Genomic DNA, 13,410 nt, shown 5'->3' with positions numbered 1-13,410 from the left:
GCCCCCCTCGGGGGTTTGTGTAAAGCTCCGGTCCCCCTCAGAGACCTCTGCGTTTTCCCGTAGAGTAGGGATTATATGGTGCCCCTGGTAGGCGATAGCATGCTCTCCCCTGCTTAGCATAGGAACGTTTCCTCGAACCTGTGGCGTTTTACTGAAGCTTTGCTCAAAGAATTGGTGTCCTTTCTGCCCTGGGAGGAATTCTGCAAAGGAAGGGTCATACAATGACAGTTTCATTTGAAATTTGGTCTCTGCACAATATAGTTTGCTGAAGAGGTACAAATTTATCTTTATTGGAAAGACTGGCAAGCAGTTTTCTGTATGTCACAATGCTTGCAACAAGCGTTGCATATTGCTCAAGATGGACTGAAGCTGGCCTTTAAGGAATAGCATGTTGCAATTAAAATGTTGGGGTGACGTTACCAAATGTCCTGAACAGTAGATATCCCCGTGAGATTATTTGATTTCAATGTTTATCTGGCTTGAAAGAATAAATAAGCTGCATCTGCTTTAAGCAACTCAGTGATTTTAGTTTAACTTGTTACTGGTTTTGGGTCTCCATTGTTCTGTTGTTTTTTTATTTCATTTTATTTTTCAGATAACACTGTGATACAAGAGTTATTTATTGAAATATATGTTCTGGAATGAAGTAGACGAGCAACGTAGGAAAGGTGTAATTATTTATAAGTAATGACAGTTCATTTATCTTTAGACGCATATTTGTTATTTGTAATTAACCCAAAAAGTCTTTGGTGGAAGCAAAGAAACAAATACCTGTATTTATACAGACCTAAAGTCTGCTGGAGTGTAAATCATGCCATTCACCTGAGAGTTTTTCATACAAGCAAGCCTCAGTGTAAGTGGGCCAGAAGCAGGACATTTTGGTATAACAAATACATTTACAGCCATGACTTTTTTTACTACAGAGTTTCTAAACTTTTAACTTCTTCTTCCAAAGGACTTACAAAAGTGAACAATCGCATGTCACGAATTAAGAATACTTTAGAATCTGTTTCAAAGGCAGTGTCTGGCACTCACAGTGAACTGGTTTCACGGATAGCTCGATTAAAGTCACACTCAGGTTCTCTGGGAAAAGCAAATAAAAGTAATGCAGATGTAAGTAACAGCAATGCAAGTCTAGAAAGTGATAAACAAGTTACAGATGCCAGAACTCAGGAGGATTGCAACAAAGGCCCAGCTGCAAAGAATTCCACTTGCTCAAATGAAAATGTGGAGTCTATGTTAATAAGTTCAAGTGGCACTTCCGAAGATACTCCAGGAGATTCGGCGTCTACTGAAAACCACCTTTTTCATATAAGCTACTTTTCTACAAGTTTTGGAGAGACTTACAACTTCGTAGCTGATCATATCAATTGGTACTTTAGTAATAATTCTGTTATGGATCAAGAGAAAAAAAGGAATATTTTATTACAGGACTCTAAGAGTGGAGAAAAGAATAAGCTTAGTGCAACAGAAAATAGTGTAACGAGTGAAGAAAAGACAGTGGATTCAGCTACGTTAGTTCCTGAAGCAGAGACTCTGGGTGCTGACAAGACAAATACTGCTCTTCCAGTTTCCACTAAAAAAAGTATTGCAAACTTTCTTTCATATCCCAGTAACAGTGTACAAGCTTTTGTAGACAGTTACATTGGTGGGTTGGTTCCCAAGTTAAGATCCGATACAAAAGTTGTTTCACAAGAAAAGAGTAAACAGCCAGAACAAGAATTGTCTGAGAAAGATGAGGAGGACAAAGCAAAAGAGGCTAAGACTGCAGAAGAAAGAGAAAAGCACCTGTCTCTTCAGAGGGAAAAGGCAAGTCTTTGCTTAGTATTATTTCTTTATATATAATTTCTGTGTATGTGTATCTTTTATACAATTGTATATATACACTGTACACATGTGTATATATACTTATATGTAAATATACATATATACACATATATACTTACATAAATATACGTATGTACTTATGTACATATGCATGTGTAGATACATTTGTATGTACATATGTACTTATATAAATAGATATATATACACATATATAAAAACTATATAAACATATAGACATATGTAAGTTATGTAAACTTATATGTATATGTATGTATACATATATAAAAGTGTGTACTTTTTATGTAAGTATATATGTATATGTAAGTTTATAAAGTGTATATAAGTATATGCGCACATGTGTGTATAGTGTGTAGAGATACATATATATATATATATAGACAGACCTAGCTCATATATATGTAGAGACAGAGTACATAAATATAGATATAGCTGCCTTGTTGTTGTTGTTATGGTAATCCTTATGGTCCAAATACTGTGATTTCAGAGTTGCCCTAAAAATATATCTGAGCACATGCGGACACGTTTGTTTGGTGTATTGTTGCTGTGAGCCACCTTTATTTATTTTTCTAGTAAACAAAGACTCAAAACGTTGCTTGTTTATGTTTAAGCAATGCTTACTTGGAACCTGTAGCAGATATCTGGTACAACATGCTGCCCATTACTTCTGAGAAATCTTAAAATAAGTCTGGAACTAGTCTTGACAAGTTTAACACATTCCTTAGAGCCCTTTTGTGTTATTTGTATAACTTTATCTTTTTTTAGATTATTGCAAGAGTGAGTGTTGATAACAGGACTCGAGCTTTAGTTCAAGCCTTGCGAAGATCATCTAATCGAAGAGTCTGTATCAGCAGGGTTGAAGAACTGACCTACCATCTTCTAGAATTTCCAGAGAGCAGAGGAGTTGCAATTAAGGTGCAGATAGTCTTTATGCTTAGACAGAAAATAAATGTCTGACAGACGATTGGCATAGAATAACATAAAACTTTCTTCTGTGTCATATTTTCTCTTTGTAAAGATTACAATGTGAATGTCTCTATAGCTTTTTTTTTTTTAGCTAGTTCAAGCAGATTCATATGCAAACTATCAGTAGTTTAGCTTAAGGCTCTTAAGATTGCAATGTTTAATTTAGAAGCATACAGCGTTGTCATGTGGATAGATAGTATAGCTTATTCTAGTGGTAGATGAAGGTCGTACACTGTGTCCTCTTTCGCAGTTCACCCAACGGGAATGTACGGTACAGTTGATCTGCATATGCACAACAGTTCTTATCCTTGTTTGCATGCCTCCTTCGAAGAGAGATGACCAGAGTGGAGTATAACCATCAAATAAGTTCATGTAATCTAGTCCTACTCATTCTGTTTCCTGCAGTGAAAGGACAGGAGGTGGGTGGTAGACTATTCTAGCAGTACTCGCCAAATCACAGCATTTCAGTCCCGTGCCTTTTTCCACAAGGTGTGACAGGTGTGTGACATGGATTGTAGAATTGCTGGAAAAGCAATCTTTGGGAATGGAGTGCAGGCCAGACGAATCATATGGGCAGGGTGCAGGTCAGGCACCCACATGAATAGATGTGAGTTACTTTATTACGAAAGAGTACACTCACTACTCCCATTTTGATTATAATACCCTATATCTTTGTGGTAGTAATTGTAAAATTTAAAATTACTCAGTGTAAGGATTTTTTTGTTTTGTTTTAATATTAGTGTACTTTGAAGGCATTTCCTATTTTCAGTTACTATGATACTTATTCAGCAAAATCTTGAGCTCTTAGCTATACTTGATGTTCTCCATACTTGAGTTTATATTTGGCCAATGTGACATTAACGTAATAAAATTAAACTGCTGATAAATATAGCTTTTCTATTTCACCTTGATTGTTTAATTGTGATAGGTAGTTACTTTATCAGTGAGGGGTGTATTATGTGTACTACATAATATTGGAGTCCTTCCTCTCCCTTGTTAGAAATAAAGATGGGCAAATACAGATTTAAGTAAGTTTTCCTCTCAGTTTAACTAATATATCACTTTTATATTTAAATGCCAAACTAGTAAATTTAAGCATGGATTCTTTTGATATAAACTTATAGTTAGAATGAAATATCTTTGTATTTATCAATAGGAAAAATTAATTCCATGCCTACTGCGACTAAGACAGGCAAATGATGAAAGTCTTCAGGCTGCTGTTAGAGAGACTTTAGCTATAATTGGATATACAGACCCTGTGAAAGGCTGGGGTATTCGAGTCCTTGCTATTGATGGAGGAGGAACAAGGTAAAACTTCTGGCTTTTTTGTATATTTGTAGCCTTTTTCATACTGTAAATGTAAATAAAATTTCAGCTTCTCTTTGATAAGTTTATGCCCCAAGATGCAATTTATGATTTACAGTTACGTTACATTTGAGTATCCAGCTCACGGGTGTTATTTTTGTATGCATTTGTGCTTAAGTTTCCATGCATTAGTAGTCCTATGACAGTGAAATTACTTACCCATTTAAAGTTGTGTACACACTTAAGTGCTTGGAATGGTTCTTTCTCCTTTTGGAAGTAAATTAAATGGTTATTTGAGTTAGTCTGCTCACAAGTCTAATCTCAGAAATACAAAATTAGTGTAAAATGGTAGAAGTAGTTTATACTCATGGTTGTGTTGACTTAGTAATAAAAAAAATGTTCTTGTACTTTTCTGGAGGATGACCTGCCTTAGGAGGACTGGTCTCATATGAATGAATAGGCTAGTGGTGAAAGCTAGTCTAGCCATGCTATTGATCTATATTTCTCTTACAGCTAATGCTTCTTTTTTTTCTTTAATTTATGCACCACATGTCCTTAGTTATGTGTGCTCCAGTTCTGCATGAATTTATGCACCTACCACAATTTGTAAAGAGTAGTTGCAGAAGCATGTACATTAAATTTGAAGTCTGATGTTTACTAAAAGCTGTGTTTTCAGGCATATTTGAAGAAATCTTGTTAGCAAATATTTACTGATTCACAGATCTTTATTGGTAGAAAGTTGAGTAGGAAGTTGTTGCAAAAATACAGTTTCATGAACTTTGTTTCCCCATTTTGTTTCTTGCATCAAAATCAGTTGTCTTCAATAAGTAATAAGCATATACCACAACTTCAGTGTTTCTGTTTCCAAAAGTTCCTGGTAAACCATAAAGACTTTACAAAGTAGAAGGAAGGATGCTTCACAGATAATCATAGAATGGTTTGGGTTGGAAGGGACCCTAAAGATCATCTAGTTCCAACCCCCCTGCCATGAGCAGGGGAATAACAGCTTGATACCTTTATGTATGAATAAAGTCTGTTAATTTTTCTGTTAGATTTCTAGGGGAGTGACATTATAAGACACCTTACCTTTAGAAAGCGATATCTGCATCTATAACACTAAATGAAACAAGTCCAGAGAGTGAGCCTGGGTACTGACTACTGGCTGTCATGCCACTTAGTTGGTGGTGTTCATCTGGTTATAGTTTTGGACTGAGTTGACTACTGCTCTTCAGCACAAGTCAGGACAGATTTGGAGGCAGCATGCAGGAGGTGCCATTCTCAGCAGAATGTATTAGCAAGATGGTACCTGGTTTGGTGCCCCTTTTGCTGTACACAGTTTTCCAGCTCTAGCCAGCAGAGTTAGCCCCTTTGCATGCCAGATACTCTGTTTCATGCTGTGGAAGCACAAGTCAGATGGTCTGTAATGCATCTCTATTTCAGACACATTGAATTGTGGCAAAAAACCACAGCAAAATACTGTGTCCCAAGGGGCATTATATGGCTCTGTTGAGACCAAATGTTAAGTGTTGTGTGGTGTGTATGCAGCTAAAATCTATCCTGCATCTACATGTACAGAAGATTATCCCTTAACCTTTGCTACAAAACGGTATGGCTACAAAATAATATAACTGTAGCTGATGAGACTGTTTTTGTTATGGCTGAGTATGTCATTTCTATTTAGTATTCATCATTCCAATTTAATGGTGTTCTGCTACTCTTTCATTCCCTGAAATATTCAGGATTCTTACTGTTGTAGTTATTCAGTTATAGTTAGTTATAATTAAGCAAAGTTGGGCTTAATTAGAGCTATGTAAGATAAAACTACCATTGTATGTGAAGGGGGTTTTTTTATGTTTCAGGGGTTTAGTTGCACTTCAGACTCTACGGAAACTAGAAGAACTAACTGGAAAGCCGGTTCATCAACTTTTTGACTACATTTGTGGTGTAAGCACAGGTAAGTAAGCCACACATTGGAATTTTGCTATCAATATATAAAAAGAACATCTGAGAATAATAGATTTTGCAGAACTTGCAGGTTTCTGACTTTGAATGTAAGCTGGGAAAGTACAGGTGTGATTTCTAAAGTCTTTTTTTTTTTTTTTCTTCTGAATAAGAATTTTGGGTGATTTGTGATACAATTGTAACTTCAAACTGATCTATCATTTTGTCAATGAATGTGAAACCTCCATGTTGTGCACAAATATCTTAGTTGTTTATGGGGCTTTACGGACAGCTAAGGTAACATCCCTCAGGGACTGGTACTGGGCCAATGTTTCCTGTCTTTATTGGTGACCTGCACAGCAGGACAGAGTGCACCTGTAGCAAGATCTTGGATGATACTAAATTAGAGGAAGCAGTCAGTACAGTGATGCCCTTTGTTCAGATCAGCCTGTGGAGGCAGGCTGGAGAAATGGCTTGACAAGAGCCACCTAAGGTTTGGTAAAGCCAAGTACCAAGCCCTCCATCTGAGGTGGGCTGACTGGCTAGAAACCAGTTTTGCAGAAGAAGACCTGGAACAAGTTGAACATGAATCATCAGTGTACCCTTGCAGCAAAGGTGGCTGACCACATACTGACTTGTATGCACAACCAACAGATTAAAGGCCACGATATGTCTAGTTCTGGGCTTTGCAGTAGACCCTTAATCTGTTGGGTGTGTTCTTGTATGTGCTGGGTGAGTCTGGCAGAGGGCCAAGTAGATGATCAGGGAACTGGAGGTCATGACAGATACAGGGAGAGAGTGCAAGACTGGGTTTATTCAGCCTTAAGAAGAGAAGGCGGAGGGGAGGCCTTATGGATGTTTCAACTAATGGGAAAATACAGAGAAGACAGAGCTGGACTCTTCTTGAAGGTGCACAGAGATTGGAGAAAAGCCAACAGACAGGTTGGAATATGGGAATTTACAATTTGGTATGAAGAATCATGTTTTCCTTGCAAGGATAGTCAGATGGTGGAAGGAGTTGCCTGCAAATGCTGTGGCATGTTCATCCCTGGATATATTCAAAACTCTGAACAAGTCCTGAGTAACCTGTTCTGATTGAACCTGTTTGAACAGGACGTTGGACTAGATGACCTCTAGAGGTCCCTCCCTCCCTTAATTGTTCTGTGACTCAAGACAAGTTACTCCTCCCTAGGAAGCAGGAAACTCTAAAGCACAAGTTTCTTTTAAAAAGACAGTCATCTCTTTTGGTGCTAGACCAGAAGCAGCATAATGCTGATTTCTAATGTAAGAGAGATGCTGTAATTCCATAGCTCAGTTTCCTTTAGAAACCCAGATTCTTCATTTTGTTTGCACTATACTTACCTTACACACAGTTTAATTCAGAAATAACATTAAATGCAGATCGCCATGACTAGATATAATGTTTGTGTTTCCAGAGATTTACTTAGTAGTCTCTTAGCGCTGGTTGAGAGCCGGCTGAACATGAGCCAGCAGTGGGCCCAGGTGGCCAAGAAGGCCAACAGAATCCTGGCCTGTATAGAAATAGTGTGACCAGCAGGACTAGGGAAGTGATTGTCCCCCTGTGCTCGGCACTGATGAGGCTGCACCTCGAGTACTGGGTTCAGTTTTGGGCCCCTCACTGCAAGAAGGACATTGAGGTGCTGAAGCATGTCCAAAGGGTAATGGAGGTGGTGAAGGGTCTGGAGAACTGGGATTGTTTTCACTAACCAAACACTTCTCTAATGTCTCCTTCAACCATGATAAACATGTTTTTTCTTTGGTAGAGAGGCCTGTTGTTCTTGACCTAATCTCCTGATCACAACCTGATCTCTTAATATATCAAAGATACTTCTCAGTAGTGGTGCGCTTATAATTCAGTCACAGGGAGCAGTTTGTAACATCAAGAGTATGCTAAGAGGTGAAGTGCATGCCACCACATTTTCAAATACTGCCCTGCTCCAAGAATTTTAAACACACACTTTTTTCCTACATTTTCATATTGATCTAATCATTAGTGTGGCATTCAGATGCATGGTCTGAGAGTTTTGATCATTGACATATTGTGGCTAAAGATTCTCTAAGTATATTGTTTTCCAGTGCATTTTACTAAAAAGGCACCTGAATTTGGTCTCTTTGATCATCAGTTTTGGATGTATGTGAAGTTTGCATGAGCACTTGACATAGGATATCCTCCCAAAATACTCCTCCAAGTTGTTAAGACCAGCATAGGGCTAGTACCCCTCTCAGCCTTCAGTGATTTGCAGATGAGGAGCTTCCTTAAACAAAGCTGGCATCTCTGTGTTGATTTTTTTTTTTTTCCCATGATTTCTTTTCAGTTTTGAAATGCATTTTGAAAACCTTTCTCAGAGAAGAAGTGTTTTTTTCAGAAGAACTCATGAATAAGTCAAGTCACGGTATTAAAGAGCTGGAAGTGTCCTTAGGTTATCACATTTCCTAAGGGAAGGATCAGCTGTGCATGTTTCACTATTGACAATTTTCTAAGATTTTGAATCATGTCAGACCTCTTCAGAAAATCTGTGCTAGGACAGATTCTGCTGTGTTTACATTTGGGGAAAAAAATACCCAAATGTCTAGTGTGGCTCTTCCTGTTGCAGTTCAGATTTGTTTTCTCTTGTCCTGACTCCCCAGAAGCATGGATAACAGATTCTTTATTTTCTCTTTGCAGCAGCCTTCTGTGCATTTAAAGGCTATCGTCATAGCCTTTTTACTCAGGCTTTCCTTACAGATGGATTTCCTTGACCTGTGATTGTTTTTGGGGACTTTTTGGTGTGGTTTTTCCTTTTTTTCAATTGGTCCACATCTTTTTTGAAGAATGTAATTCAGGTCCAGATACAGCACTTCAGCTGAAGTCTTGCTAGTACTGAATAAGGAAGGAATATTTTTCTCTTTCAGGTTATATTCTTGCCTACAGTGTGTCTTACTAGCCAACTGTATCCCTGTGTTCTTCAAGATGTGCTCCTTAGCCTTCCAGGTTTTATTCAGATATTTTTCCCTCTGAAGTATTGGCCATCAAGGCTGAGATGGTGACTGAAGTGTAGGAGTCTGTAATACAGAGAGCAGGACATAATGGAAGAATCAGTAACTTTTTCACTGGACCATCTGATAGAGCCTGCACTACATCTTTGATTTTGACCTTAGTGTCCTGTGAGTGTCTTGTTACCATGGAGCTCATTTCAGCAAGTGCCTTTAATGTGTACCTTGACTCTGATATTATCTACTGCCACCTGTGTGCTGACCTGGACTGCAGTTTTTGGTGTTGTTTTTCAGGTGAACTGGAAATGAGTTTGCATTTGGTATGAATTTTGTCTCTTTGGCTATGAAACTGTTCACTAAAATAGCAAATGCATAATATTATAGAATTGGTGCTAGAGTGTTAAGAGGAAAAGAAGGTTGCAGAGGGTTTGTGTGACCTGGAAAAATGATGCTTCTCCGTTATTAGTGTTAAATGGAGCCATTTTGTAATTTGGCAGTTGAGTGAATTTCTCTTGATGAAACTTTGTGTCAAGTAGGCCCAGGTTATAATAAAAGTATGTGCTACATTTTAACAAATGGAGAACATCGATTCACTGACACGGCTGTCATGGTGGTGGAGTTTGTGGGAGCAAAAGAAGCTTTAAAGCCATGTTTCCTTTTAAGTCATCTGTAAGTTTATGTAGTTCTTTCTGCATATGTGTTTTAGTCTTATTACTCCTTTTAAAATTAATTCTATTCAAACCTGTTGCATTAATTTCCAAATTGGAAAAAGCATTTATTCCTAATGCTTAATTACATGTCTTCACAGTATTACACGATTAGATTTAGTTTGTATATGCCCCTTTCAGTTTAATATATTAAGTAGTAGTAGTGCTGCATTAATTGTATTTTTCCATAGTCTTTTTGATGATATTCTGCAGTCATGCTCTTTGGATACTGTTGTTGTGTTCCTACAAGGGTGGCTCATAATTTTTTAGGCACACACTAGATGGCAGTATGTATAAATGACTAATTATAAATGGTTGCAACCAAATGTATTCCAAGCTAGTCAAAACTCCCTTGTTTTAACTGAATTTTCCTAGAATTTTTCTTTACTGACTCAGTGTTTGTCAGGTAGCAAGTAATGACAGCATGGATTTCTCTTACTCTTTTCTCTTTCCAAATAAACCTGTGGATTTAATATGCTTTCTACCATATCCTTGTTTGCAGGGATGAAATCTGCAGAATGAAATAATGCCATTTGTGAACTTCTTATAGTTTTGTTTTTTAAATTAGGCTCTTCCTATCTTGTATGTGTCCTTTTAAAACATAGTTTGTTATTTTTTTTTTTTAACAGGAATTTAGTGATAAATGTCAATTGATCTTCCTTTTTCACAACAGATATTCTGCTAACCTATGAGCTACATTAAATGTTAATCTATTTTTATAATCTTACTCCAGGCTGTATTTTACAATTCAGAATATTTCTTTTTCAGGAGCTATATTAGCTTTTATGTTGGGGTTGTTCCATATTCCTCTGGATGATTGTGAAGAATTGTATCATAAATTAGGGTCGGATGTTTTTAAGCAGAATGTCATTGTTGGAACAGTCAAAATGGGTTGGAGTCACGCCTTTTATGACAGTGATATATGGGAGAAAATGCTCAAGTAAGTAAAAAATGATCAGTTGAAAAATAATTAATATGTCTTGAGAGTCTTTGGTTTTGTTATTTTTTCACTGGTAAGCTAATTCTTAAAACAACCAGAAAGGATTAGCATATACTCTCATTCTTTTGAAATAGCTGTTTTCATGTTTACCAAAACATTGAAAGCCTTTAATGTAATGATTTCTGTTTCTGGGGAAAAAAGTAGGCTTTAGTGCACTGGTTTCTGATTATATTTCTGTAGGCTTGCCAGCTCTGCTTGATCTCACTCATTATAGATCTGCTACAAATTTTACAAGCCACCTGCTGTGCCTTTTTTCTTAAAGGAGACAGTGAGAAATAATGTGCTGTAGTAGGGATTTTTAATCTTAGCTGCTGTATTGAGAGGTTTTGCCCATTGCCCCTTTCTTTGAAAAGGGAAATGAGCTGTAAGGTTGGCAATGAAAAAATTGCTGCTGTGTCAGAGTTGCCAATGAAACAGTATTTGTTCATAGATGTGTACATAAGTGCATTAATGGCTATTCAGGAAGAGTTGCGGGAAAAAATTATTAATATTAATTACAAATTTTATTACTTCATTTTATTAATCTTTTTTTTTTATAATTTCATTGTTTATAATTTTTAGCAAACTAATGTTATAGTTTCCCAAACAGTGGAAGCTGGCACTGCTATGGAAAGAACTGAAAAAACCTTCTCTGAGAGCAAATATAAAATGGTAAAAAGCTTCTTTGGATAAGTAATCACAAGTTCCTTTGGGAACACAATTAATGCTTTTTCTGGGATTGAAAGAGGTTTTTTTTCTGGACGTTATAGTGGGTATACCTGTGCTGCCTGAGTTTTAATCATCTCACTTCTGTGCTGAAGTGGACAGAGAGGCTTCCAAGCACCACTTCTCTGTGCTCTTCATATTTTCAGGAATAAATGTGTTTATCAAATATGAATATGAATATCCAGAGTTCTTCTGCTCACATATCTGGAGTTCCTCTTTTTTTAGAAAAGATATTTTTTTCCTCTGCCTTTTCTCTTTTCCCCCTCTGCCCAAATCTTGTGAAAATCAGAATTACCTTATGTGAAAGTATTTTACATGCCTTTAATTAAAATGCTGTTATTCTTTAAGCTGGAGGTAAAGCACTCTACTCCTGTGCAATGGACAGAAGCCAGGCAATTACTATATTATCCATAGATTAAATTTAAAATTTTAATTTACTGATCAACAAATGACTTTTTGTTGACCTAATTCTGCAGCATTGAAGGGAGATGCTATGCCTGCATAATGTTTTGTCAAAACAGTAGGGGTTTGTGCAGACTTCCTTGTGGTGTGGAAGCCTAGAACTAAGAAGGGAATGGAAAGGTTATATAGCATCTCTTTTTGGCAATAAGAAGGTCAGGTCTAACTTTCAGTCATTGCATGGGAAAAATGCTTTATGTTTGTTTTTCTTTTTTTTTAATTTAAAAGCCTTACTTGTGCTGGGTGGGTTTTTGTTGTTTAAATGGTAGTAGACTCATCAGCCTTGCTTGAAAATATCAGTTTACAATATGCAGGCATGCAATATACATTTAGCCCTACCACCATATTGGCAGTATTATTTTCTGTCAGAAAGTGTTCTTGCTGAAAATAATGAAGGTAATGTTGCATTAGGCTAATGTTGCATGCACTCATGAAGTATATTATAAATTCAGCTTCAGAAAATCACAACTAATTTTGGCTAAGTAACTATTTTATTCTGAGTGCTGTAGGGAGTTGACTTTGCCTCATATGTTTATTTTAACTCTTCTTACGTATTCCTCGAATTGCAGTTTGATTATTGGACTCAATGATCTTTTCCAATCTAGGCAATTCTGTGATTCTGTGTCTGGTTTTAAACAGCTACTTTTATCACTTTTTACAGAAAACTATAGTTAGCATACATCAGTCTATGTAATGTTATATTATATTTGTAAGAAGAACCTGGCTTATAGTTCCAAGTTTTCTGGAGCTTTTTTTTTTTTTTTTTTACACTTTTTTACATACATGATTTTCTTTCATACTATCTTGAGAAACTACTGAAGAAATCTGGTGAGCAGCTAGCTAACTAAAGCTAGTTAGTTCACAAGCTAACTAAAATCCCATACTGGGAATTTGTAATCTTGAGAAGCAGTCAAGCACTGTATAGAGGGCAGAATAAAAGTTTATACACCCTCTGTTGGGAGGAAGATGCATAATGCATGTGTTTGGGATTACAAGTAATAACACCTCAAACCAGTATTTGTTAATGCAAGTTAATGTGTAAATTGAGACTGCTGTCCAGTGACTAGGCAGGCAGTGCATTCTGTACCAGTTAGTCACTCCAGACATACTTAACTGATTTAGCATTACCAGTCAGATGCTTTGTAACCTTATGGAACGTGCAATATAAGTCTCTCCTGTAGGTTTCATAAAGATGTCATAGTTTCCTGGTACTTTTGTTGTTGTTGTTAGGAGGGAGTTGACAGTATGTTCTTCATAGCATTATTAAAGTAAGTGTTGCAATGTTAGTGATTTGAAGCAATAAAAGAGCAACATTTTTAAAGGAGTCTTGTTTAGGCAGATCTTATCTAGAGGACACGGGTTACAGACACAAACAAAACAGATAAATGGAAAAATAGGATGTCAAATGAAATTATGTGTGAAGTAATAAACCATGAGTGGAAGAATGTAAAATACTTACAGGATTTACACTAACTTTAATGCCAAAAA

At 36.7% G+C, this 13,410-nt stretch overlaps 1 protein-coding gene across 1 annotated transcript in view; it reads left to right on the top strand.

Moving 5' to 3' along the window:
• Nucleotides 1-598: 598 nt before the first annotated feature.
• Nucleotides 599-13,410, top strand: part of PNPLA8 (patatin like domain 8, phospholipase A2) — a 36,481-nt gene continuing 23,669 nt past the window's right edge. Inside the window, exons 1-5 of the mRNA XM_010172387.1 lie at nucleotides 599-1,809; nucleotides 2,611-2,760; nucleotides 3,968-4,119; nucleotides 5,976-6,070; nucleotides 10,527-10,698. Of these exons, the coding sequence (XP_010170689.1) occupies nucleotides 688-1,809; nucleotides 2,611-2,760; nucleotides 3,968-4,119; nucleotides 5,976-6,070; nucleotides 10,527-10,698 (1,691 nt within the window). The 5' untranslated portion in view covers nucleotides 599-687. The remainder of the gene's footprint in view (nucleotides 1,810-2,610; nucleotides 2,761-3,967; nucleotides 4,120-5,975; nucleotides 6,071-10,526; nucleotides 10,699-13,410) is intronic.

The sequence above is a fragment of the Antrostomus carolinensis genome, unplaced genomic scaffold (genome assembly GCF_000700745.2).
Source record: "Antrostomus carolinensis isolate BGI_N321 unplaced genomic scaffold, ASM70074v2 scaffold47577, whole genome shotgun sequence".
Taxonomy (NCBI): Eukaryota; Metazoa; Chordata; class Aves; order Caprimulgiformes; family Caprimulgidae; genus Antrostomus; species Antrostomus carolinensis.
The sequence above is the reverse complement of the archived record's forward strand: the minus strand, read 5'-3'. Positions and strand labels throughout refer to the sequence as shown.